At 39.4% G+C, this 26,452-nt stretch overlaps 1 protein-coding gene across 1 annotated transcript; it reads right to left on the minus strand.

The window, feature by feature from the left end:
- Positions 1-738: 738 nt before the first annotated feature.
- Positions 739-9,039, minus strand: LOC135500844 (N-acetylneuraminate 9-O-acetyltransferase-like). The gene is made up of 11 exons (XM_064792510.1): positions 9,000-9,039; positions 8,082-8,205; positions 7,492-7,690; positions 6,841-6,960; positions 6,124-6,280; positions 5,104-5,183; positions 4,780-4,884; positions 3,759-3,899; positions 3,268-3,345; positions 2,494-2,586; positions 739-1,651 (listed from the first exon to the last, which is right to left on the minus strand). Exons 1-11 carry the CDS (start codon positions 9,037-9,039, stop codon positions 1,475-1,477), a joined length of 1,314 nt encoding a protein of 437 aa, XP_064648580.1. The 3' UTR covers positions 739-1,474.
- Positions 9,040-26,452: the final 17,413 nt, after the last annotated feature.

Here is a 26,452-nt window from a genome sequence, read left to right on the forward strand (position 1 = left end):
GAGGGTGTTGGGTTGAGAAGGCGCAGAAGACTTGTGAAAAGGAGGTATCGTGTAAAGGGGCCAAATTATGTATGGCACCTTGATCGCTATGATAAACGGAAGCCATTTGGTATATGTTTACATGGCTGTGTTGACCGGTTTTCAAGGAACATTTTGTGGCTTAAAGCATATAAGACGAACACGGATCCCGCCGCCAAAAGGGTTGACCTAAAAGCATTCGAGCCGACCGTGGAACGGAAAATGGGCATGCAGAACACATGCAAACGTTTCTTCGAGAGAACAACGTAAACGACCCTCATGAGCGCTATTTTCAGTACGGAAAAAGTACTTCAAATCAGGGTATTGAGTCATTTTGGGGATTCTGCGAAGGCAAAATGCTGAATATTGGATCGCCTTACTTTAAAGGAACTGGAAGGACAAGGCCATTTCAGTGGCAACTAGAAAGACAAGGAGATGGTACGATTCTGCTTCATGAATCTGATGCAGGTAACGATTGTAGCGTAAAACCGGGTCGAGCGGTAAGGCGTCAGCTTTAAAGAACAAAGACCATGTTACAACCCTGGGCATCCAAATATCGACGACATTAACTTGTTCATCGAGTACTATGTCACCAATGGTTTGTCACCAATCTTATCCTAACGGACCAAGGAACTAAGAAACAGACGACTAAGACTTCATATCTAATCAATACGTTTTAATGATAAACTGAGTTAGTAACTACTTACACATTTCTACAGCATCATAATTCCAAGCAAAACACTTACGCACACTGATATCTCCCTCATAATCACCAAAAAATTGTCCTTTCGGAAGAACGCTCGCAAACAAGGTGGCAAAACATTAGTCCCAACAGGCTCGCTCGTGAGGCCTTATATAGTTACAAGAGCCCATTAGGAGGAGCTGCGGGATGAATAGCTGGCGAGTGCCCGTGGTCAACTGTCCTGATATGTTTCATGGCTAAAATACTCTCATCTTAATTGCATAAAAGTGTGGACGTGCAAATCATGTTCTGATTACCTCATGTTTATTTGAAGAGACAGTAACATCGTTAATGTCATCAAAAGAATAACCAATAATCAAGGCCCTGATAAAAACCACATACATACGTAAGAGGCCATATTCCTAGTTCAGTGTATTACACATACCTCAATCATCATCCCCGGATTCTATACAGGAGGTAGTAAAACAGTCAAGCAGTCTCAAGTTACATAATTCAATACTCACTTGATCTCTCAATGTATGTGCATGACCCATGTAGATGGAGACAAAAAATAATGACCTGAAGATTTTAACCAGATTGTTCAAAATAATGTGTTGCACTTAATACAACCGATTTTACACGGGCAGACAAGCCATCCCCAAACACGAAAACCAGACCGACCACAGTTAAGCCTTATCAACACGTTTTGTCCAATCAAGCTAAATCCTGATCAGATACTCTATACTATCTCTTTCGCTATCGTTCTAGCGTGCACTAATTATTTCGGATAACGTGTTTTGCCAATGTCCCTGTGACTGTGTGAATTTCGTGACTGAGACACACAAAGATGTAAGTTGTTGTCATGAAGTTGAGCAATGGTTGGCCGGGGATAAGAACGAGGACACCCTTAGAGTCAGCGGAAAGCCAGACGTGGTACTGCGTTATGAATAACTGAAAAGAGACATAATAATTGTGTGACTAATAGTTTAGGGAGGATACCAACAAATATCACGTCGTGCTCTTATATCATGTAAAATATAATCATAGTCACGTGCAAGCTGTGTTCATTTTATCCCAAACATACCTAGGTGGAGGATGATGTGTTCCAGCTTAACGCTTGGTTGACTTAGGTGGTTCTTTCCATAAAAACCATACACGTAGAAAAAATGCCGTTTTTGACAGATTTGCGACGAATGAAACAAGATACACTTTGTACCTTTTGGTATTTTCATATGACAAACCCAGTGTCCCCAAAGCCTAAATTAACATGCAGCAATCGGGGAACATCTTGCATGCACCAATTGTATGCAAATAACACATGAGCTTGCATTATGACTGAAGGGCGCTGCCGTTCGTACGAAATAGAAACGATGTTTAATATGAACCAACAGTAAACGTATGTGAACAAATGCAGTGCTTTGAAAGGGCATCGGCTGAGAGTATTAGCGTCCAGCCCTATTGCTGATAGGAAATTTAGTGTCACACAGTATGGCCTCTAGACAACGTGGAGAAGGCGTTGGATTCAACAGCAGTATATCTTTTGAAGTGAATTCGGATCGGAGCACCTTTTTGCAGATTGGCGCAGAATTTGGTCTTGATATCATTGCAAAGTATTATGATTGTTGGTAGTGAAGTGATGTTGTAGCCAATGTACGCTGGTATTTTTCGATAGAATGAGTGACAGAGTTGCCGTATAATGTTGCGGCTAAGGTATTCATACAGTCCTCGCAGTGTCGAGGAAATGCTCGGATTCAACATGTTGATTGGATATAGTGATAACAATGACAACTTACCTCTAGTGATATCTTCCCGACCCAGGCAAAAGCAGCACTATATTTCCTCCGGATGACATAAAACGTATTTCTTAATAATATAAAGGAAAGTATCTGGAGAAAAAACAAGGAATATTACAAGTCAGTTACGGTTTTTCATCCTCCATATAGCAGGCCTCGGATCGTAACTGAAATGTACCCATCCCCCATTGACATTTGACTAGTACACGAGCTCGTGGTGGTCAGAAAGTCGTTTTCCTATTAGAAGGCTCGATCAACAAACAACATTTTATCACAGCCTAAGAAAGTGCATGCCACACGTCAATCTGGCCAATGGTGGTGTCAACCATGTAAACGACAAGTTGACGTCGCCTCTCTGTCGACGTGCACCTTATAGAATGGAAGTAATTTGCCAACTGGCACATACAAAATTTGATCATCAGAGTTGCTGCGCTAGTAACTAAATTTATCAAAACTTGATGCATGTTTGAAATATTTCAATTACAGACCTGAGCATTGGACGTAGGGTAGTGCAAATTTGTTGTAGCGGAGGACCTTGTGGGATCGTTCAATCGTTAGGAACGATAGAAAGGCCTGCTGTGTAAGGTAATTTTACCTATCATGATCAATCCCATCATGCGCGTCTCTGATGGGTCTAGTACTGCAGCCAGCAACTAACTCCATCCCCATGGTTGCTATGAATACATGTTGCTTACTATTTGCCCTTGAGCATTTTTTGAGTAGTCATGAAATAATGCACCTCATTAAGGCAGCCTAAACGTGGTGATGACTTACTGGTACGAATGTTATGTAGGGGTGAATTCTATTGCATTCCTCTTTAGTATGACAGAATGAAACGAGAATGGCGTAACTCTGAAATGAAGAAAAATAATCAGCAACATAAAGATACAATTTATTTACGTTCTATATAACATGTATGAGATAGAATGGGGGTATTTGTAGCCAAGGTCTAATTTTCTGCATATGATATTGATTGATATCCCCATGCATAAAATAATGCAAGGGCTACAAATAAAACGGGGTTTCAAATACCGCATTTTACACTTTTTTTCACCCCGCTCAACTACGATGGGGTTGCATCTAAATTTCTCCTTCAATAAACAGCCTCTCATCACAAATATTTAAAGGGAATACGTAAGTAGTCGTTTCAAACAGCACCTACTTAATATCAAGCACTATGATATCAGACCTCACACTGCAAAAAGCGTCATTTTAAAAATATTTTGAGAGCATAAGACATTTAGCTAGAATTGATAGACACTTACAAATATACCAAAGACAGATAATACTGTCACAAAACAAGATATACATTTTGAGAACAGCATATTTTCTTCGCTGTCAGTAAGAACTTTGAGTTTCTTGAGCAGAGCACAACAGAAGGCAAATATCATGCCGTAGATGGCACTCTGAAATGACAAGATAAGTACATATATATATCACAAGTAAAATCGCTATTCGTATGCAATGAAATTCGCGTATGGTGCGCAATATATGACGGATTAACTGTATTGTTGAATATATTCATGGGAATGAAAACAGCTCGCTTGAACCATGCGCAATAATACTGATTTTAAAATGACATGTCAAAATATGTATTGTCCAAATTTCACAAAATCCCTCAAAGACCAAATGGTCTCGCGATGTCCAAATATCACAAACATCGTTAAAGACCAGATGTTCTCGCAAATTCAGAGCGCTGGAATCAAAGAGACCAGGTAAATCCGTATAAAAATTCATACATTTCTTAACCTATATTTTTCCTTTAGTGCGTGTTAATTTCATCATGATATTTTTATGGGTATTTAGTAAAGTCAAATAAAAGAGTCGGCCTTTCTAAATGCCAAAATCATGGGCAAAGGCTCCTTAGAAATCACCAAAGACGTGTTTTCGACCATGATTTTGGCCGAAAGAAATTCAAGAAGTGTCATTCTGAACCCCGCCTTTTTCCCACATACATGACACCTGCATGCAGCGTCTCGGTGACCGTTATGGACATTGCAGTTTTTTACGAGCATTCTTCAATCGGGGGCCAAACAGAATATCACAACTTTTAGCGCTAAATTGAGCAAAACAAATCCTTAACTTATTGGTGGATAAAATTTATTACCGTGCAAGAAAATTATCAGAGGTTATCAACCCTTCACGAAGTTTTGCGGGTTTTTTTATCCACCCAATGCAATCATTGTCACGTCATGATGGAGGTGACGATAATCCCATACGACTTGGCGAGGCCTCAATCCGCCATAATTGCATTATACATGTTATAACCCAAATAAATTTACTCACGTATCTGTCCAGCTGCAACCGGAACATCCACTCCCTAACAGAGTTTTTTCCAAGCACGAACAATGTCCTAATAGGCGGTAACAGAAATATCTTCTCAGTTGCGGCCTGGAAAGATCAGGTTATGAGTAAAACAAAACAACGCAAATGAAAAACTAACTGTTGCAGTTTTTGCGTCGTATAATACATTCAGAACTTATCAGTTTATTCCGAGGCGAATGTTGTGCCACGACGAAATGCTGACAGTGGCCAATCACCGCCACCCATTGCCACCTGTGGAACATAATGGTTGAATGACTCTGGCTAAATATATAACAATGTACTTACCGAGGTTAGAAACATGCCTGACACAGCCATTATGAGAATAACCAACTTGACTGTTACATACATGTACTGACGGCTATTTGCTGGAATGAAACATTGGCAATAATTAAGATACTAGGTTACATGTAGTTCACTGACCCGATGTCCGATGCCAATAATGGGGAGGCTTGGCAAAAACTGTTTGGTTTTACGTACTCGGGTTCGTTATCCCTAAGATTCTAGATTAAACAAAAAGTAGTTGTTTTTCTTTTCTGCAATTAAGATCATAAAATTGAGTGCAAAAACTAATCTAAATTATCAACCAATGCCGCAGAAGATTTAAACCATAAAACAATGGTCTGCTGCTGTAGCTGTTACTCGCAACACTATAGACTCTTGCGTTAATAATGAACGCTCGGGGGTTATTTTTTCCTGACCCAGGAGTGCCCGGCTTCACGGCAAAACGCATTCATTGTTCGTCAATACGCCTGCAGAAAAACTATTTTTTGTGCTCCTTCGCGAGTGATAAGCATTTTCCACCGGCTTATCGTGTTGTATATTTATCACAATATACATGATGGGCCAACAACGATACATGCTTCAATATTATCAATTAATGCGAACCAACATTTCGGGTTGCAGACATGACGTGATCGGTAATGGCACTGAACTGTTTTCGTCCCGCTTAAGCTTTGTTTCATTTAAACCGATATTCTTATCAAATGTATAATATTGGAAAATATGTGGATGTTACACATGTGATAATTAGAGAACAGAATAAACTTGTTGGAGTACTAACAACCAGTAAGGAGATACCGGAAATTTGAGAATTTGTGAGGGAGTGAAAAAATGCTACTCGTTTTACTTAAGACCGGGGTAGTCTGGGCTATTTCAAATTGGAGGCAATCTTTTTCGCTGGGCGTATATTGCCATTGGCAACTAGTCGTCGTCTGACTTAATACTCTTTCTGCAACTCTAGAATCAAACCAGAGAATCGCATGCGCATACAAAGCTTACCGTCTGCTTCTGTTACCGTTTGCTTACCTTCTGCTGGCGTTGCTGTCGCACGCGGCCATACTGCCATGGTGGCACAAATAACAAGAAACCAGAACGAGATGAGTGGAACAAAGTAGTAGTGTTGATACGACCGGTTCATCGTAAAGCACAGACATACCGTCAACAGGTTGAGGCGGAATAAGACCTAAAATTTGAAATCATGATGGTCTTTATCATGATAGGCAGCTGGTTGTACTGGTTGTACTCGTATGTGCTTTTTGCACGTCTAGTATTATTAATAATTTTAATGAAAATAGCTGATAGCTTGCACTCCTTGAATGAAAGTGATAAGATCGTCATCAACTAAACCAAAATATCCAAGTGCAGCTGCTTTTAGAAATGCCGTTTTCCAGGATTATTGGCAAAAAAATGATGATCTATATGTGGTACTTATATACACACGTAAGCAAAGGTAGCATCTCCAAAGTCCAATCAGTAATTCGGTACACCGATGATAAAAAACAGCATGCTGTTTTTTTGCGGTCGTGACCAAAATGCATTTAAACTAAAACCGAAAATAGATTTAGACAAGCGTTGATGTTAATAGCCAATTTATGTTATCCACGTCGCATCGGTCTCTGGAGCGCTAAGTGTTGGTGGGATTCAATCACGGTTTTTTGGCTCTTTAATTAACGACCAAAAACAATATTTGTCTTCAAAGAATGCATGTGATATGATGTCGTTACTATTTCCACCGATACCAACCTGAAAAACGCGGTGAAACTCGTACGTTCCCTTGTTCCAAAAAAATGAGAAATGGCCGTATCCTGACAGAAAAAGATATGCAGCAACCAGTACTCGGATATGCATGTAAATAGGTAGTATCTATAATAAAGTGAAGAAGAAGAAAAATTAAATAAAGTGGAAAAGAACGGGTAGCGTTACAATTTTCAAACTACTGTTCAGCATTGGGTGGCTTTACAATTTTCTTCGACCAAACTAAGGTTCAGCATTGGGTGGCAATACAATCTTCTTTGACAAAACTACTGTTCAGCATTATTAATAAAAAATCCCAAACAAACCCTAAAAAGACGCGGAAATTTCACACTTTCAACATTCATTACCGTTTCTAAAATATATATAATTGCTTACCAATAGAGGACTCTACCAGCTAGGAGACGCGCATAATTTGCACTTGAGTTGGGTATTTTGCCTGCTCAAGCAAACCGAAGTAGGTACGGCGTACCCAATCAGCAAGTATAGTGATCGATACAGGAAATCTCAGTGAAGTTGATACAAGAATAATCATAAACATAGATTGATTTCAACAACTTCACCTGCCAAGGGTCAGGACAGACGAGTCAGCGTTGAGATTATTAGCACGACAATTTGCTGTTTTCTCTATGGTCAACTTACTTTACTCGCGCCAGTGATGTGGTAGATGAGAATAATCAACTGCATCCAGCCCTTCCATTCATCGGTTTGGTCTCGATGCAGCAAAGTTGTATGTCGTGAATTGCTTGTGAATAATAGGCCAAGTGCCATCACAATACCCAATAGTACGAGGAAGGTAACAAAACTAAAGTATTTGCTCTCGTTCATGAAGAGCGTCGTTCTGAAACAAGCAACTCTGCATTCAAAGATTACTTCGCCAAATATATATAAACGATGTTAATATGCTTTTGCTTGGGGAGACGGTCGCTGCATGGCCTCCTTAACCTAGGTGAAGGCAACAAGTCTAGGGGAGACAATTCTAAAATTAAACCGGGAAAACTGGGCTCGCGATCGTCAGCCAGGAATTGGCAGCCAGACTATAAGGAGACGTAATCTCCTATAATCAAACTTGACAGTAGATCGACGAAGCACCGTACACCGGCCATACTGACATCCAACTGGGTTGGGGGCAGAACAAGAAATGGAATTTAGGAATGTTTCGCCAACTTTCATTAGAGATTCGAGTCGGGAGGTTTATCTGAGCCTCATTATACTTATCGATCGCATCTTACCTGTCGCAAATAAAGAAATACATCATAATCAGCCCAAGTTTGGCCAATGCTAATGATATTACGTAATAGCAGTCATCATCGCACTTTTTTGGCTTCGGTTTTTCGTGGATAATCGGAATTTCTTCTGAATGGAGAGAAAATAAGACTACATTAAGTTGAAAATGGGTTTCATATCCATTAACAATTATTTGCAGAAAAACAAACAAAAGGTTTTAATGTTATAGAGAAGGGATATCGGATGCTCTTATAAGATTTGGAATTTTGGTTGGCCTTGTGAAAAAGGTTTGAATTAGCTTTCATTGGTACATCTTAAAAATTTAAGGACCCAAAATGACCAGTTGTAAGTTTTAAGGAATACTGGACAAGTGATTTATTGGTTTACGTTTGCGTATAATTTACATCACTTGCATGTTGAACAAAATTACAATATGTCGATCACGCCGGGTAACTGACCTTTTTCAACAGAATTGCTGAGCAGATGGCATATTTTACGATACATCCACATCAATGAAAAATGGAGACAACTGCAAAAAAGAATGACGGTTCAAGATAGAATTCGAATGTGTGTTAATCTAATTATACCCCGATCAACTAGAAGAGTATGTCCCTATATAAAGGATTGGACAATGTATCAGTAAAGGCTGCCGCTATGAACTCTAAACCAATCGCTATAGAAACATGACAGTTCCTATACCCTCGTCAAATATTCAATTACCAACGTCTTTCGCTGAAGCCGATTGTGGCGTAAAACCTTTTGTTGCTCCCCGTATTTCAGTGTTTAGATACTATAGGCAGTCAGGGAACCATGTTTTCTCTTATAAGGGGAAACACAGAAAAAAACATGTCAATCTATCTTTCAGCGTACCAGGGGATAACTCTCAGAACCGGGTACACTGAAAAAAAAGTAACAGCGGTTACCTTCGTTTCGCACTCGAACTTTGCTGGCTATTATCACCATGATTGAGCAACTGTGCAAAGCCAACGTATTCTGTCGATTACACAGACTTTTAACAAAAGCTAACTACTTGCAGGTTCACGGGGAGGACCCCGGCGAATTTGGAGAGAAGGTGGTGAAAGCGACTTGAGAAAGGCACAGTTTACATTATTATGACCAGGTAACTGCAATTACACTCGTCTAGTATTTCTCAGTGACCAGGCAAAGACAGTTACCTATAGCTCAGTTTCCTTGTTTTGTATGAAAAAAAACCCTAAAAACATTGAAAATAAGACAGGGACCTAATCATATGAAGAGAGTTGCAACTTTGTATGTGCGTTGTTGTGACATGCTTTGTGATAAAACTCTTGGGCTAGGTTAATAACGAGCAGAAATTATGCATGGCAATTGTACTTGTTTTTACCATATTGCAAAGAAGATTGCAGTCCCAACTTGCAAGTTGGTGACAGGTTTAGCTCCTCTGCAACACGTGCCGGTATTGAGGCCCATTTTGTTACAATGTACGTTGACGATCATCTGCATATCCTTGAAAAAAGAAACATTGTTTAACTTACTAGTATTCACGACTATAATTATTGTAATTTTTAGGATGAACGACTATAGGTAAGTCGTCTATTTATCTCGGAGATTGACTAACAAAAACGAGGCTGGGCTTATTACTTAAAGGGGTACGTCGTTCGTAATTACTTGTGGTCCAGTTAAATAGAAATGCACTGATACACAATGCCGTAGTGCAGTTATTATGAATACGAACTAGTAAAGCCTTTAATTGCATGTTATTGCTATGTATGAGCTTGCTACATGTTTATTCGATGTTATCAAGCCTGTAATTATTTTTGCACGTTTTTGTTATCCGCCTGATACGAACAAAGTTTAGTGCGTTTGGACAATATGACTTACAGTCTAACCAAGCAGCGATACATACAAAATATGGGCTATACATGTACTTGCCGTGCTACAACTGTTATTATACTGGTTGATTTTAAAGAATATAAACCATTGAACATGTGATTTCCGATGCACCACCTACCAAGTTTAAGGGTCTTGCTAATATATGAATTCCGTCACGTGTACGATTTGGCTTGCTTTGGACGAATTGCTGACGGGAGGTGTTCCAAATCATTGCCGCAGACTTCTGCCTAGAAAAGCAAGAAATATATCTCATTACAGATTCACAAGTAGACTATAAACTCACAGCCTCCGATTCGAACCATTCTCCTGATCGGACAGGCCCGCCTCCGCCCCGGGGTTCAATGTGCACTATTCAGACCATAAAGACCTGAATCATTGATTTTTGTCAGGCTGATAGTAATACTAATAATATTAACTTTAACGTTCACGAACGAAAGAAAAGGAATCTTCCTGGACTCGAAACCGTGATCCCATGGCCCGATGACACGCGCTGGCCACTGAAACATCGGGTTGGTGCCATAGGCCATCCTTAAATTGCTTTTGAGAGACGCGACAATAGACAGGATAAGCAGCCGTTAGACTCCGACTCCGAGTACGAGAACTACTGGGAAATGCACTCGAATGCTCAATACGACCAGTTCTAGCACGTTACTCCTCTCCGACTGACTGGATGAACATGAATGTAATCACACCAGCTTTAAAAACAGATCAAAACTTTAACCCGACAAAAACTTCCATTTCACAATCTGCTCATTTTGCCCACAGAAGCACGTCGATGGTGTATTCGTGTATTACCGCCTCACAGAGATCAAAAGATTTAGAAGCACTAAATATATGTTGAAAAAAGCCGATCGACTGCGGGTCTTGTAAGATTCATGTAAATTGTTAATTAACGTATGGAGCCTCATAACCCGTCGGGTACTGACTCGGGTGTTAAACGCCGTCAAAAATCACCCTCCTAACTTCAGACCCCCCACCCCCCACCCTGAAATTATCATTTATAACGTACAACGAAAATGTCATGGTTTGCATGACAGGCTAGGATTGATCAGAACGAAACTTACAAAACGTGGTCAGCTGCATCATTGTATCGATCAATCCAATAATTGGTAATCCTCAAATATTTACCAGACAAATAATAGTATTCCACGGGATCTGAAACAATAGAAGGTAGCGATGGCTATTAGTTGGTAATTTGGTTAACTCGGTTACTTTTTCGATCCACTCTTCGGTTGAGGCACTCGCTTTCTGTGCCTAAGTCATTAATTCTTTAATGTCAAAACAAATCCCTTACTCTTGCGACGACTTTCCGACTGAGCCACAGGCAAAAGCCTGCTACAAAACTAGATTCAGCATCAAACGTACTCTGGCATGATGATGTTTAAAAATATCAAAAGCTTATTAAAAGCTTAACAGAATACAATTATCCACATTTTAAGCATTTCGGGCAAGGAGTTGGCAAGACGAGTTGGAAATAGGTGGTGATACACGCATCGAGCACACTGTACGTCTATTGAGAGGGCCTCGGGTGGATCAAAATGAATATCAAACAACCTTGTATCCTCCAAATGACTTTGGTAGTTTTCCTCAGTGCGTCGATGTATGGTACTATTTGTGTAAGATTGCTTCTGTAGTATTCAAGTACAGTCGAGTTGCCCTCTACTGGAGCAAGAAAAAACTGAAAGCGAAGACATAAAGTGCAAGGAAATTTCAAGAAATGCGCAAGGTGATTGCAAGGACGTAACAGAACTATCTTTATAAAACTTAATCAATACATAAAACAAGTAGAAATTCGTCTTTTGCATAAAAAATAGACATCATGCCTACAAAAAGGAACTAACATTTAAACTGAATTCAATGTAACGAAAATGCATTCGAGGTGCAAAGTAAAATGGTGATTATATCGGAGAAGTTTTCAACACAGAGCAAGTCAGAAGCAGTTCCTATACACCTTTCATAATCCTAATAATCTAGAAGAAGCTTTACGTTGGTGAGTCAAGAAATGAAAGAGTACTTAAAGATCGTATATCGCTTTTTCGAACTTGGTAGTGATTGAAAAATTGGTCAACTATGGAAAGTTATCTTCCAGTTGCGGTCATTGAATTTCATGTACTTTGTTAAATATGATCGAGCGACTGCATTTTATCGGTAGTAACGGGATTGGCAATGTTCGAGTTCTTTCTCATGTTACTGTAGCTGGTCTGGTATCATTGGGTCAACAATGAAATGAAGGTAGAACTTCAATGTCAGGCATTCGACTGCACTCACAATTGAATGAATAGCCACACCAGTTACAATGAGACTGGGTCTTGCTGATTCCGACATGTGTTCCCATTTTCGATATTCGTTCAACATAACTTTGTCCGGGAATTGTCTCCACAGAAAATCCTGAAAATATATCGAAAATCACATGCAAATTCCGTTCTTCGACAGGCATGTCGCTGTAATTAACATCGTGGTCATCTTGCATCGATACGTGTGGTAAAATAGAACGTCACTTGCTAGTAACACGATAAAATAGGCCATTCAACCATTTTGGTTGTGTTTTCGATCAAAAGAAGAAAAGAAAAATGAAATGGCCAGGGCCATTGCGCTCACCTCATGTGGAGGAAAGATGGATGAAGAGCATGGTATTGTGTCATGTAGTGTTAGGTTTGATGTAGGTCCAACCAATTACAATTTCCCCAAAATGGCCAATTTACAGTACATTTGACCTCTGTGACCTTGAAAAGTAGGTCAAATAAAAAAAAAACCCGGGTGACACATTGATTGGTTGTAAGAATTAAATATACCTGTGATATAAAATTGGTGCCAATCGGGCAAGTAATTAAGGGATAATAGCATTTTGAAGAATTTTTGATTTGGCCCCCTCCCTGGAGGCCAAACGGCAAATCAGATCGCACCAAACTTCGGTACCTGAGATCACCTGACCAATGGGTACATATGTACTTAATTTGTGATCAATAGTCATTGCGGTTAAGAAACGTACCATAGTTACGGCCTGACGGCCAATTTACGCCATTCGACCTCTGTGACCTTGAAAAGTAGGTCAAATTAAAAACCTGTGTGACATATACTATATGGTGGTTAGATGTACCCATGATATCAAATTGGTGGCAATCGGGCAAGAAGTGAAGGAATAATCAAATTTTTAAGGTTTTTGGATTTTGCCCCCTGGTGGTCAAGTGGTGAATCATATTGGACCGAACTTCGGTCCCTGAGATCACCTGACTAATGGGTTCATGTGTACCAAATTTGGGATCAATAGTCATTGCAGTTTAGAAACGTGCCATAGTTACATCCGAACGGCCAATTTACGCCATTTGACCTCTGTGACCTTGAAAAGTACGTCAAATCAAAAACCCGTATGATATGTGATGTATCCTTGATGGAGTACCTGCCATAAAAGTTTTATTGAAAACGGATCATTAATAGGAGACATATCACACTTTTTATGTTTTCAGTTTTGGCCCCCTTGTGGCCAAGTCATGAACCAGACCGGACCGAAATTCAGTGTCAGAGTACCTCTGACCTAGGAGGTCATGTGTACAAAGTTTCAAGTTCATAGCACAAGCGGTTAAGAAACGTGCCACACAGGATAAGGACGACGACGGACGACGACGACGGATGACGACGGACACAGGGTTATCGTACAGACTCCCCTAACGGTGAGCCAAAAACTAATTGAAAAAAAATTGCTGCAACAAGAGCTAGCTGGTACACAACAAGAAATATGACTCGCGCCAAAGTCAATTACTCCATAATGTAATTGGTACTTGAGTAGAGGATTTGCAACATCTAATTAAACAAGAATCGCAATATGATCCGTGATCGATGAGATACCATTTTTCGTACATATGGGATAAAACATCTCCCGGTTTATGATAATTTGCATTTTTCTAAGCTTATTGTATTAACTCACTCACTCACCACTTTTAAATTGATCTCCTCAACGTCGAAACTCATATCATAAAAAACACCTTGTCTCCTTTTACCATATTTTGACGTAAACAAAGCAGAAAACTCGTAAAACAGGTTCCGTATTCGTGAGTCTCCAACGAAGACGATCTTGGACGTCCTATTTTGGGATGAAAAGCATCTTCTTGCGTCACTGGTTAAAGATAAAAATACCCCGAATTATTGTTTAAAACGTTTCAGCGCGGTAACCTATCGCTTATGCGGAGATCACAGCGTTACCATTGATGAGCGTGTCATGCAGGCTTAGCCAGATGGCGTCGACTTTAGAAATAATCACCGTTTTGAGACTCAACTTATTCGTTAAAATTGCTTTTATATTTCAATATGAGAGGAGCAAACAACATAAACACTCACAAGTTTTGGTAGCGGCTGATATACAGTGAGAATTCAATTAATCGGTGGTCGATTGGAATTTTACAAAGTCCAATATGGGGCCAATATGGGTAAATGGTAAGTTCAACCACTGGTCGATTTATATAGCTCCGATTGTTGCAATTGATATAAAGTGTGGGCACAAACGAGGTCCAGGGTTACATGATTTTATGCACTATTTAAGGCCAGGGTTTATTCACCCCTCCATTCTAAAAGTCCGAACATGTTGAGATATAACCTTGTGATTTTGATGGTGTTGGTGGTTTTATTGCCACGTCTTATAAATTATGTCTTGCCAAGGCATTCCAAAATTGACGACGAGAAAATGTTGCAGAAAACCACGTGAACACCCTCTACAACTTTAATGAGACTTTTGCTCAGCTTGACTTCCCTCATATGTATATGGCAGAGGTAAAAGGGAAAGTCTATGTCAACGCCTGGTGTCCGAGAGGGAATGCTTAGCTCAAGTGTACCATGGGACTTGCTATCGGATCTAATGGGGAGAAGCCACCGGTCCATAGTGTTCAGGGAATCAGGTTTTCTCCGTCAAATTCGTGCTCTAAATGACATTCCAGCAAACGTACGCGTAACCTCATCACGATCTGGATGGGAAAACACATACTCTTTACAACACTGGTTGCGACACGTCTTCTTCCCGTATAGTGTCGAATAGAACCCAACCGACATCTTGATTCTTGTGGATAGGTTCCGTCCTCATCATGCAGATGAGTTCTGCGAACCACTTGTTGAAGCTGTAATTCTGCTGGATGATATCCCAGCTAAGTGTACTTCTTTGGTACAGCCTCTGGACCTTACAATAATGAGAGGTTTGAAAGCCCTAATAAGAAGGTACTGGAAACAATAGAAGATAGAAAATACTGACAATGACGGGAACTGTGATCAAATATCATTACAGTCATTGTTAGTCGAGAGTGGGATGCAGTGCCCCCGGAATCTGCGGCCTAGGCTTCTCGATCAAGTAGCCGGGTTGACACCTGAGTCCGATGGACATTACCGTGATGCAAACGCAGATGAGTTACTTTGGGGGTTCGACGAACTGTCCGACAATGAAATGGGGAACAATGATGTTAATTTTGAAGAACATTGACAGTAGAAACACGGTTTCGTTATATCATATGCTTGATACACCACGGAAAGAATCAATATTTTTGAAAATGTCTGTTGTGTTATTACATTTTATTAGTCAGGATTGTACGGTAAGATTTCTTTAGGCTCATACCGTACAAGGAGTGTGAATTACCCTTCCCACTGCTTTGAAAAGTGATCTGAGTCGTTGTGCCAATAGCGCACATTCAAAAATAGAGTCAAGAATTTTTGACAAAATGACACCATGTGGTGAGAAAACAGACTGGTGTCAAATTCCATGTATTTTGTGGAAGTTTTTTTACTGGCTATGCAGAACTTTACCAGACTACCAAAAAGGCCTTAAATGCATAATAACTTTCCTTAGAACTTGTTCACCACCAAACACTACTGCAATGCAAGGCAAGTGTTTGCTTACAAACAGAGGTATACGATGCTGTACCAAAGTGTACACTGATGTACACAAAATATATTTTTGATCGCATCAACGATTTTAAATATCTTTTTTACACTTGATGTAAAGAAGAAAAAAATCGCAAAATGTTGAGATTATTTGGTCATGGCACATCATGTGACCAAATTTTCTCAACTTTTTGAGATCATTTTCTGTATTGTAGTACTCACTGTGTATATTATTTTGCCGTGCCTGGATCGTTACTTTATTTTTTTGTGTATTGTGTTATTTACCAAAGAGGCGTGCTAATAATAAACTGTACCATTGTAAAACTGTTCTTATATTTGAGAAAATGTGTGCGTATTTGTGAGAAAAAATATGCACTAACGCTGAACTGTCTCCATAAAAAGAGCCTGCGCCATGTTTTAAATGAAAAGGCCAGGGGCCATTGTATTCACCGTATAGATATTTGATGCTTTGGAATTCATCCAGGTTAAGAAACGTTGTACATGTATAGTATATAGGTCAAACCAAAGTCGGTATGACATGTGATGTATCGTTGCTTGGAGTAAGTACCATAAGAATATCATCAAAAACATGTCAGTAATAAACGAGATATTGCACTTTTTACCTATTTTACTTTGGCCTCCTGGTGGCCAAGTTGAGTACCAGATCAGATCGAAAGTCGGTGTCCGAGGTCACATGGCGTAGGGAGTCATGTGTACCAAATTTCAAGTTCATAGCTTTAGTGGTTAAGAAACGTGCCATAGTTACACTCAAACGACCAATTTACGCCATTTGACCTCTGTGACCTTGAAAAGCAGGTCAAATCAAAAACTCATATGATATGTGATGTATCCTTGCAAGGAGAACCTCCCATAATAATGTTATTGAAAACGAATCACTAATAAGGGGGTCCTTTGCACAAAGTTTCAAGTCCATAGCCTTAGAGGTTAACAAACGTGCCACAGTTACGCTCAAATAGCCTATTTACGCCATTTGACCTCTGTGACCTTGACAAGTACGTCAAATAAAAAACCCGTACGATATGTGATGTATCCTTGGTCTGAGTACAAATCACTAATAAGTGAGATATCACACTGTTTATGTTTTCAGTTTTGGCCCCCTAGTGGCCAAGTCAAGAATCAGACCGGATCGAAATTCATTGTCAAAGGTCATCTAACCTAGAGGGTCATGCATACAAAGTTTTGAGTCCATAGCCCTAGCGGTTAAGAAACGTGCTACTGTTTTAGAAATAGGATACGACGACGGACGACGGACGACGGACGACGGACACTGCCGTTTTGTATAGACTCCCCTTCGTTGAGCCAAAAAGGAAGCCGGGCCACCGCGCGACTACCTGTAAAAAGCAACTGCCATCAACCTTTACATCCGGGGTCTACTTGATTAGCATTAAAAATGGCTGCACTTCTAGACCCTGGATACTCGTGTACGTCATATCCAATCATATCGCTCATCACCGCCAGATACCTTTGACCGGGCACTACGTGTCAGCACTGTTTCAACATGACCAAAAACCGTTTGTGGCGACCAAATGATTGTAAAATTGACCAATCATCTCAGGATGTATACAGATGGAAGAGCCTTATAATCGAATATGGAAATAAATTATCAAAAGAGATTTTGTAATAACATGTTAAAAGTGCTGGCGCGATTGGGTATTGTAACACGTGCTTGTTCGGTTCTATTTTGCTCTGAGTGCCCGAATGGCTCGACTAAATGACGTAATTTGTTTTTGTAGAGTAAATCAATTCTTCATATCAACATTAGCTCATAAAATCATCCGTGTCCAGGAAGATCTATTAGGCGGCCAATTGATTTCTGATCGCATCAGGGTAAATGGTTATGTAGACTGGAAGTCGCCCTTTTTACCGATTCAATAATGCCATGAATATGCCAAGTGTCAAAACATTATTTACATCTTATTTGCATGTCGAACGTTATTCGTTGACCAATCGAATATGTTTTAGCTCAACATGACACCAGGGGTAGCGCAAGTGACCATACGAGCGCGCAATGACCCCTTGGTAAACGAGGTTGCAACTATACCACCACCCGCCATGTTTTAAATGCCCTCATATATGATAGACCACCTCCCTTTGTAGGTGGCGCTGTCATTCAACATTTCAGAAGCCGACACGACAACAACTCTCAATGGATTCCAATGTAAGTGCTCGTTCCTGTCCTCCGACATGTACACGGGCCACAATCGAAGCATTCCCAACGTACATGCAGTGTACAACTTGCGACAGGCCCTGTCCAAAACATGGCACGGCTCCTGAATTGGTGAGCGACAGCGCCACCTACAAAGGGAGGTGGTATATCATATCAGCGGGCGTTTAAAACATGGCGGACAGTCCTTTAAAACATTGAAGATGGTAGTTGCTATAGTCGCACGATGGCGCGGCTTCCTTTTTTTAAAACATGGTGCAGGCTCTTTTTATGGAGACAATTCAGCTTTAATGAATGTAAAGGTGTTTCTAAATTTTGGTGAGACGTACTAACCTTTTCGAGTAATTATGCATCATACACCCAAAAGGCTGCCACGTTTCCCCATAAAATCTTCCATACTCGAGTAGTCTCCGACACGAGTCGTTCCCTAGATAGGAAGATACGAAAATGAAAGAATATACATGTACACCCTTGTCGGAAAGTTTAAGAACACCAGTTTTTTTTACAATTTTCTCAAAAACTACTGGACCAACTTGAACCAAAGTTTTATCATATCTGGATAAGCTTCTTGGGTATCATTTACAACAGGTTTGGTTTTTATAGTCAATTAGAGGCATGTTTTTAAAACGTATTTGTCTGCAGATTTTTCTGCCGTTTTTTTTTGCAATATCATCTGGACACAATAACCAAAGCAACTTTAAGAACAGTTTGTTGTTAAAAGATTGTTGCAAAGCAATTTTTTGAGGTTTTTGTCAAAAAATACTCCCAATTGCTATGACTTTTCAGCAAATCTCGAAATGACCCCTCGGACCGACTTGCTTACTGGCATTGTCTGTCTGGGAGTTTGGTAACTCGTGTAACTGAACAGTGTCCTACCACAGTGTGTGGGCTGAACAGGTCAGGACAAGGCAATTGGAACGATTCAAAAGTGTTTTACATGATGGAGTTCTTGTCATACTGAAGAAGTTTTGGTTGCTATACCCAATTCAATCGCAAGCGAACTCATGTCCTGTGTATTTCGGCAACAAGCTAGGTCACTAAACCCTATGCCCCTGATTGCTGTTCATTGCAGACCATGCCTTTACAGTTAAAAGTAATAATTTGTTCCTGGGCTTTGGTCATTTTTCAGGCTTAGTTTTAGAAAAAACTTCTTGCCTGTGGTGGATGTTTACAGTAGAAAGAAACAGCACTGCAATTGGCTTGGCCTGTTGTCTGTGGTGAGGTAATCTGACATGGGTTGAGGCCCTGACCCAAATGCACATCATATTGTTAGATGTGGTCTCGTAATCTGACATGGGGTGAGGATTTGACTGGAGTGCACATCAATGATTGTGACCAATAACCACTGTAATGATCATTGGGCTAGTGTCAAAAGGTGTCATCTGGGCCAGCAAAATATCATTAAGAAAATGGCAAAAAACTATATCTTTTTCTTTAAAACCTTTGATCAAACTTACTATTTTTTGCTAGAAATTGCTTTTAGTTAATGTGTTCAGATGATGTTGCAAAAAATGGCAGAAAAATCTACAGACAAAAAAGTAAAAAAAAAACACATGCCTCTGGAAAAAGGTCCATAACGTTTTTACCCAATTGACTATAAAAAACAAAGCTATTGTTAATTACACACAATAAGTTTATCCAGATATGATAAAACTTTGGTTCCAGTTGGCCTCCTAGTTTTTGAGAAAATTGTAAAAAAAAGTGTCCTTAAACTTTCCGACAAGGGTGTACATCGTATTCGAAATAAACTATTGAATTAGGCACCGATGCTATTTTTTATGGCAACCTGGAAGATTGCCTAAATGAACCAAAGAAGCATAATTCACCTTTCCAAATAAGTCTGTGCGTGCACGTTATGGTAACCAAAGCTTCACTTCCATTGATTAATATTGTGTACAGCAATAACGACGCTTTCAATACGTACGGTAAATGTATGTTTGGAATCCGTGATGAAATGATATTAGCGTTACCACCACACACACTGCCACAAATTGGGCATACTTCACGTTAAAAAAGCGTTTGGTTGCTTGACACGTAGTCATATCGAAATGAATCACTGCACTGTACCAGGTGCCAACTAAAGCCAACTAAATGTGTGCTTCTGAATGATTATTTCGACAGCTTGGATTGGTAGATAACTAGAGGACTGGCGGCCTGGGAGCTTCGCTTGATGGATGGCGGAGAGTTATGCTTGATGAATGTGTGAGGATGTTATACATACTTTAAGTAATCAAAGCCGTCAAAATGCAGACAAATATCGCTAAATAAAGATATGGCAACACACTGGTTACGTTCCTAAACTAATAATAATCAGAGTACCTGGCTTTGAATAAGATATTCCGTTGATAAAGTGGTGAATTTAGATGCAGTTTACTTCAAAATATTTCAGGGAATTTAAGGATACGCCATTTTGACAGGAAATCACATGACCAATTGACGTCATCTTCGCCTCGGTTCGGGATATCCTGAGGCGGCATTGGATTGTTGACGTTAAAATGTTCCTAACCACATCAAAATTACAGATAGTATCATGGCTAAAAAGCATCCTGCAATTAGTGCAGAATATTTACAATCCCCCTAGATAAAATTACATCAACAACTCTATGCATCATGCACGTGTAGTGAATCAGACTATTTTTACCGGTTAATTTCTTTTTGTTTCGAAATAAATTATCCCAGTTAAAAATCGCCAACACCGTTGTATTTTTATAAGGATACTTCCTCGTGGGTATTGGGTTTTCACAGGTTTCTGGTAAGAAATATGTTCTAATGTCAAGGTATACGCCTCCTTTGTACGAATTTATGCTAAAGTAATGTCCTCCTCCTAGATGCAACGATAAAGTTGTTTCATTTTCTTGTGATGGTGTCTTTGACAGTATTTCATTTATTGAATCCATGGACATGAGCAAATGCAACATTTGCAATTTATTCAATGCGACTCCTTTTTTCGTAGGCACCCATTTTGTTTCCTGCGAATTATCCTTAATTGAAACTTCCGCATATGACCGAAAATGAAAGAGCAATTGTTCCTTCCATTCCTTGATTTAGAAGAAACGATCTCTACCCAAATGTATTCTATACGGTAGACAAATCTCCTGCTGCTGACCACCTAGATGTTCTTTTTGTTGCTGCTGCTGCTTTGGCGTCAAGTCATTCTTGTTATCGTGATATTCTGGTTTATAATCCACGCCACTGTTACTGACAAATTGAAAGTCTATTTTTCGTTTCAAATTCGCGAGTCTTGGATCAGTCATCCCGGTCCCCCTTATTTTCCTCCGGCTTCGAGTCGTTTGACTTGGCACATCAGGCGGTGAGGTTGGCTTTCTCTTTCTCACTTCTGCTGGCGATTCAACGATAATTAGATCAGCAGGCGAAGACATTACGATTGCTCCTGCTCAGCCTATTGAAAACTCTGATGGTGTTTTTTTCCTCGCTCTAATTCCAATCTGTTCTCATGCAAAGGCTCTTAAATAATGATCGATCTCTGCGTATTGCACACTTTATCATACTTTAAATTGTTTATTCAAAAACACGTCACGGTCTTAGAAACACTTCATTGATAATGTCGCCTCTGCGTCCCGAGGTATTTATGATACGTAGGAGATTTGCTTGGACATTGCCCACAGCAGACGATGCTACTATGTCCGAATATACAAAAAATTTGTACCAACCCCTGTCTATATTAATCACACGCGATGAAGTAAACGTTTTCTTCTCCGGCTGTAAAGTGAGATTGTGATCGGTAGCCACATCTTCATTATTGAAATATGACACAAACTCACTCTTGTTAAAACCTAAAATCATTGAGAGATCATCTAATTTGACAGCAAAATCTAATCCAAGTATGATGGAGACTTTCTGAGTGAATTTATTGTATACGAAAGCCACATTTCCTGCATGATCTTTCTTTATTCCATTATTCAAAGCTTTTGTAAGTGCTGTGGGATGTTCATATTGTCCTGCATCAATTTCACTCCCAATACACACACCATCGGGTAGGTAATATTTGAACGTTATAAAATGCATTTGGATAGTGAATTTCGGATAAGGCACATTCCCATTCACCTTGCAATCTAACCATCTCCCTCAATCTCACCTTAAAATCACTCTGAGTATTCCCGGGATGAATATCCATATTTGAGTTGGTCGGTAAGGTGAGATAAAAATATTTTCTGTTGGCATACATTTTCGTAGTCTTTTCTTTATCAGTTAATGTGCGAGATCTTTTACATTTACCCAACTATTGAACGACTCCGGCCAATTTAGCCACTTGACGTACAGTTCTTTCCTAGCACCACTTCCACGTGTCTTGATCACCTTCTCTATGTCATAACTACTGTATCTCCTTCATTGATTATGACCTTTTGCAATTCCTCTCTATTAAATCTCCCTTTTATGTTAGATGAATTTGAATCCGATATCTCTTATACAACAGGACCTAAATAGACAATTTTAAGTATCTTGAAAACCTCATGACTCCAAGTAGGTAGGGATGATGGGTTGCTAAACTGATGACGGGTTTTACTTATTCTAACAAAATCCCCCACTTTCAATGCAGATAGTGTGCCAGAACCTGTTGGTTTCTTCTGCCGGGAACTCTTGTAATACAAACGCTGCCAAACATCAGCTTCGTTTTCCTTTGTCACCAAATTTTGGCTAGTTCCTATGCTCCTATGATAACTCTGATTATAACCTTTCACCAGTTTGGGTAAAGCGTCAACATATTTGCGTGTTCTATTAGCCGTTAGATACTCTGATGGGCGACTTGCATATCGCAACGAATCATGGCATTGGCTCCAAAACCAACTGTTCCAAATGCGAATAGAATAGTACTAGCCGCAATGACTAGTACGTGTATCCTCTTTCTACTCATGACCTGATCATTCTCGATATATATTTCTTCCCGATCTCGTATGGGAGCTAACAAAGGCATGCTGATAATATAATGAAGGTTTTGTTGATGTTGTCGTATGTCTCACTCAGTCACTTATTTCGATAAGGAGAACTACGCTATCGGCTTCCTCTCTCATCGCTTTTATGCTCTTTCCACCGGTAATGATAATTTTACCTCGCTTTGTGATTGAGAAGTGTAGTCCATTTTGCCTAAACATCACAGTTGGAAATATTTCTGGCTCAAATGAGGCGTTTGGAAGGAATCTAGATATGGTTTTTAGATTCAATGACCTCTTTAGATTTCTAACTCCTGTCATAGTCTGCACTTTGAAATTCGTAATTTTGACATCATTATAAGACATTTTCTGCAATAGGCGAGCATACTGGCGAATATGTTTTCTACTTTCATCGATGGATCTCGAACCTGCATGGACTATTTTACCATTTTGAAACAGTAATGCACTTCCAATAATCTTCGGGTGTCTCCAATTCAATCTACTGATTTTTTTCGGATTATAAATTGCATTCGCTGTATTATGACAAAAATTCCTCAAATTCAGAACACAATTTAAATCGGCTGTGGATACAACATTTACAATTTTCATCTTTAAATGATGGACAGCATGAACAATATGACGATTATGGTATCAGAGAATTGTTTTATTCAAAACAAGCTAAATTTACACAACATGTGCCAGCATGTCCACGCATTATTTTGAACCTTACAACAAAAGGAATAATTATCCAAATATATTCCAATAAATATAAACATTCTTTCAGCCCTAAGGTCAACAATAACTTTCTATGAAGCCCTTTATTAATAGCAGTCTGTGGAAAAAAAACCCATTGGTTTAAGGAAACAGCTAATATTGAATCCAATTGTGGGGCTACTTTCAAATCGCGTACTCTTGCCTGTTGTCGCTTGTTGGTGATTTTAGCCAGAGGGACACTAGAGTCGCTCAAAGCTTGTAAAACATCGGACATTCCAAGTGGATCTTTTTCAGTCGATTTATTGCTATATGAAATTTTCATTAACGAATTGAAATGATCTACTACTAGTCCACTGTACCCGTGGTCGCCATCAATCAATACATTTAATACAAACCTTTTCTTCACAATTTGATTCCGAACAAAAATCGATCACCAAGCTGTGTGTGAACGCGCAACAGCTTTTGACTGAAGTGACAGGGCTCGAAACGTCGCATTGTAACGTCTCTTTTCCTTTGTAGATCATGTTCTCATTCTTGTACCAACTCAATAAGTGGTTCTTGGTCTTTAACATTTTAATGATAGTCTGCTTTTTTCTGTTTTTCGCGGATATATTATCAATGATTAGCTGATCAACAGGGTTATAGTCGTCGCTGGCAAATTCGTTATCTTGGTGTTCTGTTTTTCTGGCATTATCTTCAACCCCTTGTTTCTCACCTTCAACTTTCTGTGGATTGGCTACGCTGAGTTGTGTTGTATCCTTATCAAATAATTCATGATTCCTCGCTATCGTTTCAGTTGTTCCTTTTTTCATTTTGCTTAACATAGCCATAAACCTTTGCAATGTATCGTTGTAAAGTTTTGATTTTTCTTCCACACTTATATCTTGACGTGTCAGTATAGCATTCATTTCATCGTCTAGACTTACAACTTCATTTTTTTCAATTGGTGCCGTTATATGTTTGAATTCTCTTCCTTGTCTCTGTGTAAACTGGTGTTCGGGAACCAAAATCATTTTTCTCGTATTCTGCATCTTGAAAAGCTGTTAACTTCTTAATTACACAGGTCTAGTAATCCGAACAAACCCGTTAATATAGGATTTAATAAGATGTTGAATCATCCGTTTTGTATGACTACTTCGCGTTTATGTTTTAACGGCAGACTTTTATCAATAAGTGTGTGTATCCACTTTTTATGCCGTTTCAGTTTCCTTTTATCATTATCGAAATGTTCAATATTACCCCTTAGGGAATTGGCACACACCTCACTCAAGGTTTTTATAAGTGCTGGATGACAATGTTCAATTAGTCCTCTCCGCTGATGCATTCCTTTACACCCCGCAAGTACGTGCGGATGTGGAAGGTATTTTCTAACCTTGTGTAGTTTATGTTTAGAGTGATTCTGCAGTTCATCACCGTTTGAACGTTTTGCTTTTCCCATAATTAGAGAATAGCCTCATCTCTCTCTCTCTCTCCTGCTCTTGCTTTTGAAATAATCTCAAAGATTGATTCCTTTTATAGATTTTTTTGTAAGATTGAATTGTCATCATTTGGCTTGATACACTACTGTGTGTTGGTCTGAAGGGAAAATGTTTGTGTGCAATCGTAACTGTTCCGGACAGTCAGGCTTCAAATCGATGAGAAGGTAGCCATAGGGTTCCGATGTAGAATCTCTGAATGCTTCTGTAACCGTCTTGGCCATTCCAATCTGCTGTCCTATTCGAGAAATTTGTAATTTATCCCTGGGATTCTTATACAGTACTAGATATTGCGAATTGAGTGATATATTCCTGAAATATGTACATTTGAGAAAAAGATTCTGAATTATCAAGATCACCGTGATACGTTTATGATGGCTTTGTTCGGTAAACAATTTAGATAGCTTGCTATTCGATACCAATTCATCCATCATATCATCGCAAACCAAAAGTGTGTTCCTGTCTCCAGTCAATCGTTCATGAATTTCATCATTCATTCCTTCAATGAAAGTCACTTTATGTTTCAATTCCTCATAAGCAATTTGCCAGGCTCCGTAAAACCAGTAAATATCATCGACTTTAGGTTCGAAAAAATCTTCCAGTATCAGTCTTTTTACCCACTGAGTTTTGCCCGAACCAGTTGGTCCAGACACTAAAATTGTTGCCGGAGTAGTAATTTCCATGATAATTCCTATATTGCTGCTAGCCTTCCTGTCACAAATTTGCTATAATCATCCCTTCTCTCTTCAGACTACTTCGATGCATCGATATCGGATTCGCAGTGTCTTCGCGAGGAAAAACGCATCAGACTAAACGAAGGTGAGTGTCTTAATACTTTTATATGAATCGTATATTGCCAGCACTCCTTTGACACAGCTTATATGTTGTTACACAAATCAAGGATATCGAACCTAATGAAAGTGACTGCATGCCTATCTTATTACTTACATTTATCATGAATAGCCTTCCTATGACAAACTTGCTAATTATCTTTTCTCTCTTTCAGAATTATGAAGCATCATCGAATACGAACTCTCAATGTCTTCGCGAGGAAAAGCTAGTAATTCAACACGAAAAGGAGAAGGCCGATCAAAAGTTTTAGGAGGAAATATGTAAAGAATTTGCTGAAAACGAATTCGATGCTCGCAAGACTACAGCGATAGAATGCTCCGAATGCGACCGTCGAATAGATGCTGGGCTTTTTGAAGCGCACGAGAGAGTGGTGCATCGAGAAGGGCACCATCTGTGCACAAAATGTGGGCGAGTTTTCATCCAAGAACTTGCCTTGAACCAACACGTATGTGATATTCATCACACTCGAATGACCGATAAAGAGAGAGACTATAAATGTCCAAAGTGTGACAAAACATTCCGATTGAGATCTA

Source organism: Lineus longissimus, chromosome 16, assembly GCF_910592395.1.
Source record: "Lineus longissimus chromosome 16, tnLinLong1.2, whole genome shotgun sequence".
In the NCBI taxonomy this organism is placed as follows: domain Eukaryota; kingdom Metazoa; phylum Nemertea; class Pilidiophora; order Heteronemertea; family Lineidae; genus Lineus; species Lineus longissimus.

What these genes read in the sequence shown, in the direction of transcription:
- LOC135500844 (XM_064792510.1), bottom strand. Translation starts at nt 9,039, where the DNA reads ATGGTGATAATAGCCAGCAAAGTTCGAGTGCGAAACGAAG. An exon ending in GACAGCAACGCCAGCAGAAG is followed by an intron (nt 5,184 to 6,123) that starts GTAAGCAAACGG and finishes GTTTCATTCCAG; the next exon opens with CAAATAGCCGTCAGTACATG. An exon ending in CAGGCATGTTTCTAACCTCG is followed by an intron (nt 4,885 to 5,103) that starts GTAAGTACATTG and finishes TGATCTTTCCAG; the next exon opens with GCCGCAACTGAGAAGATATT.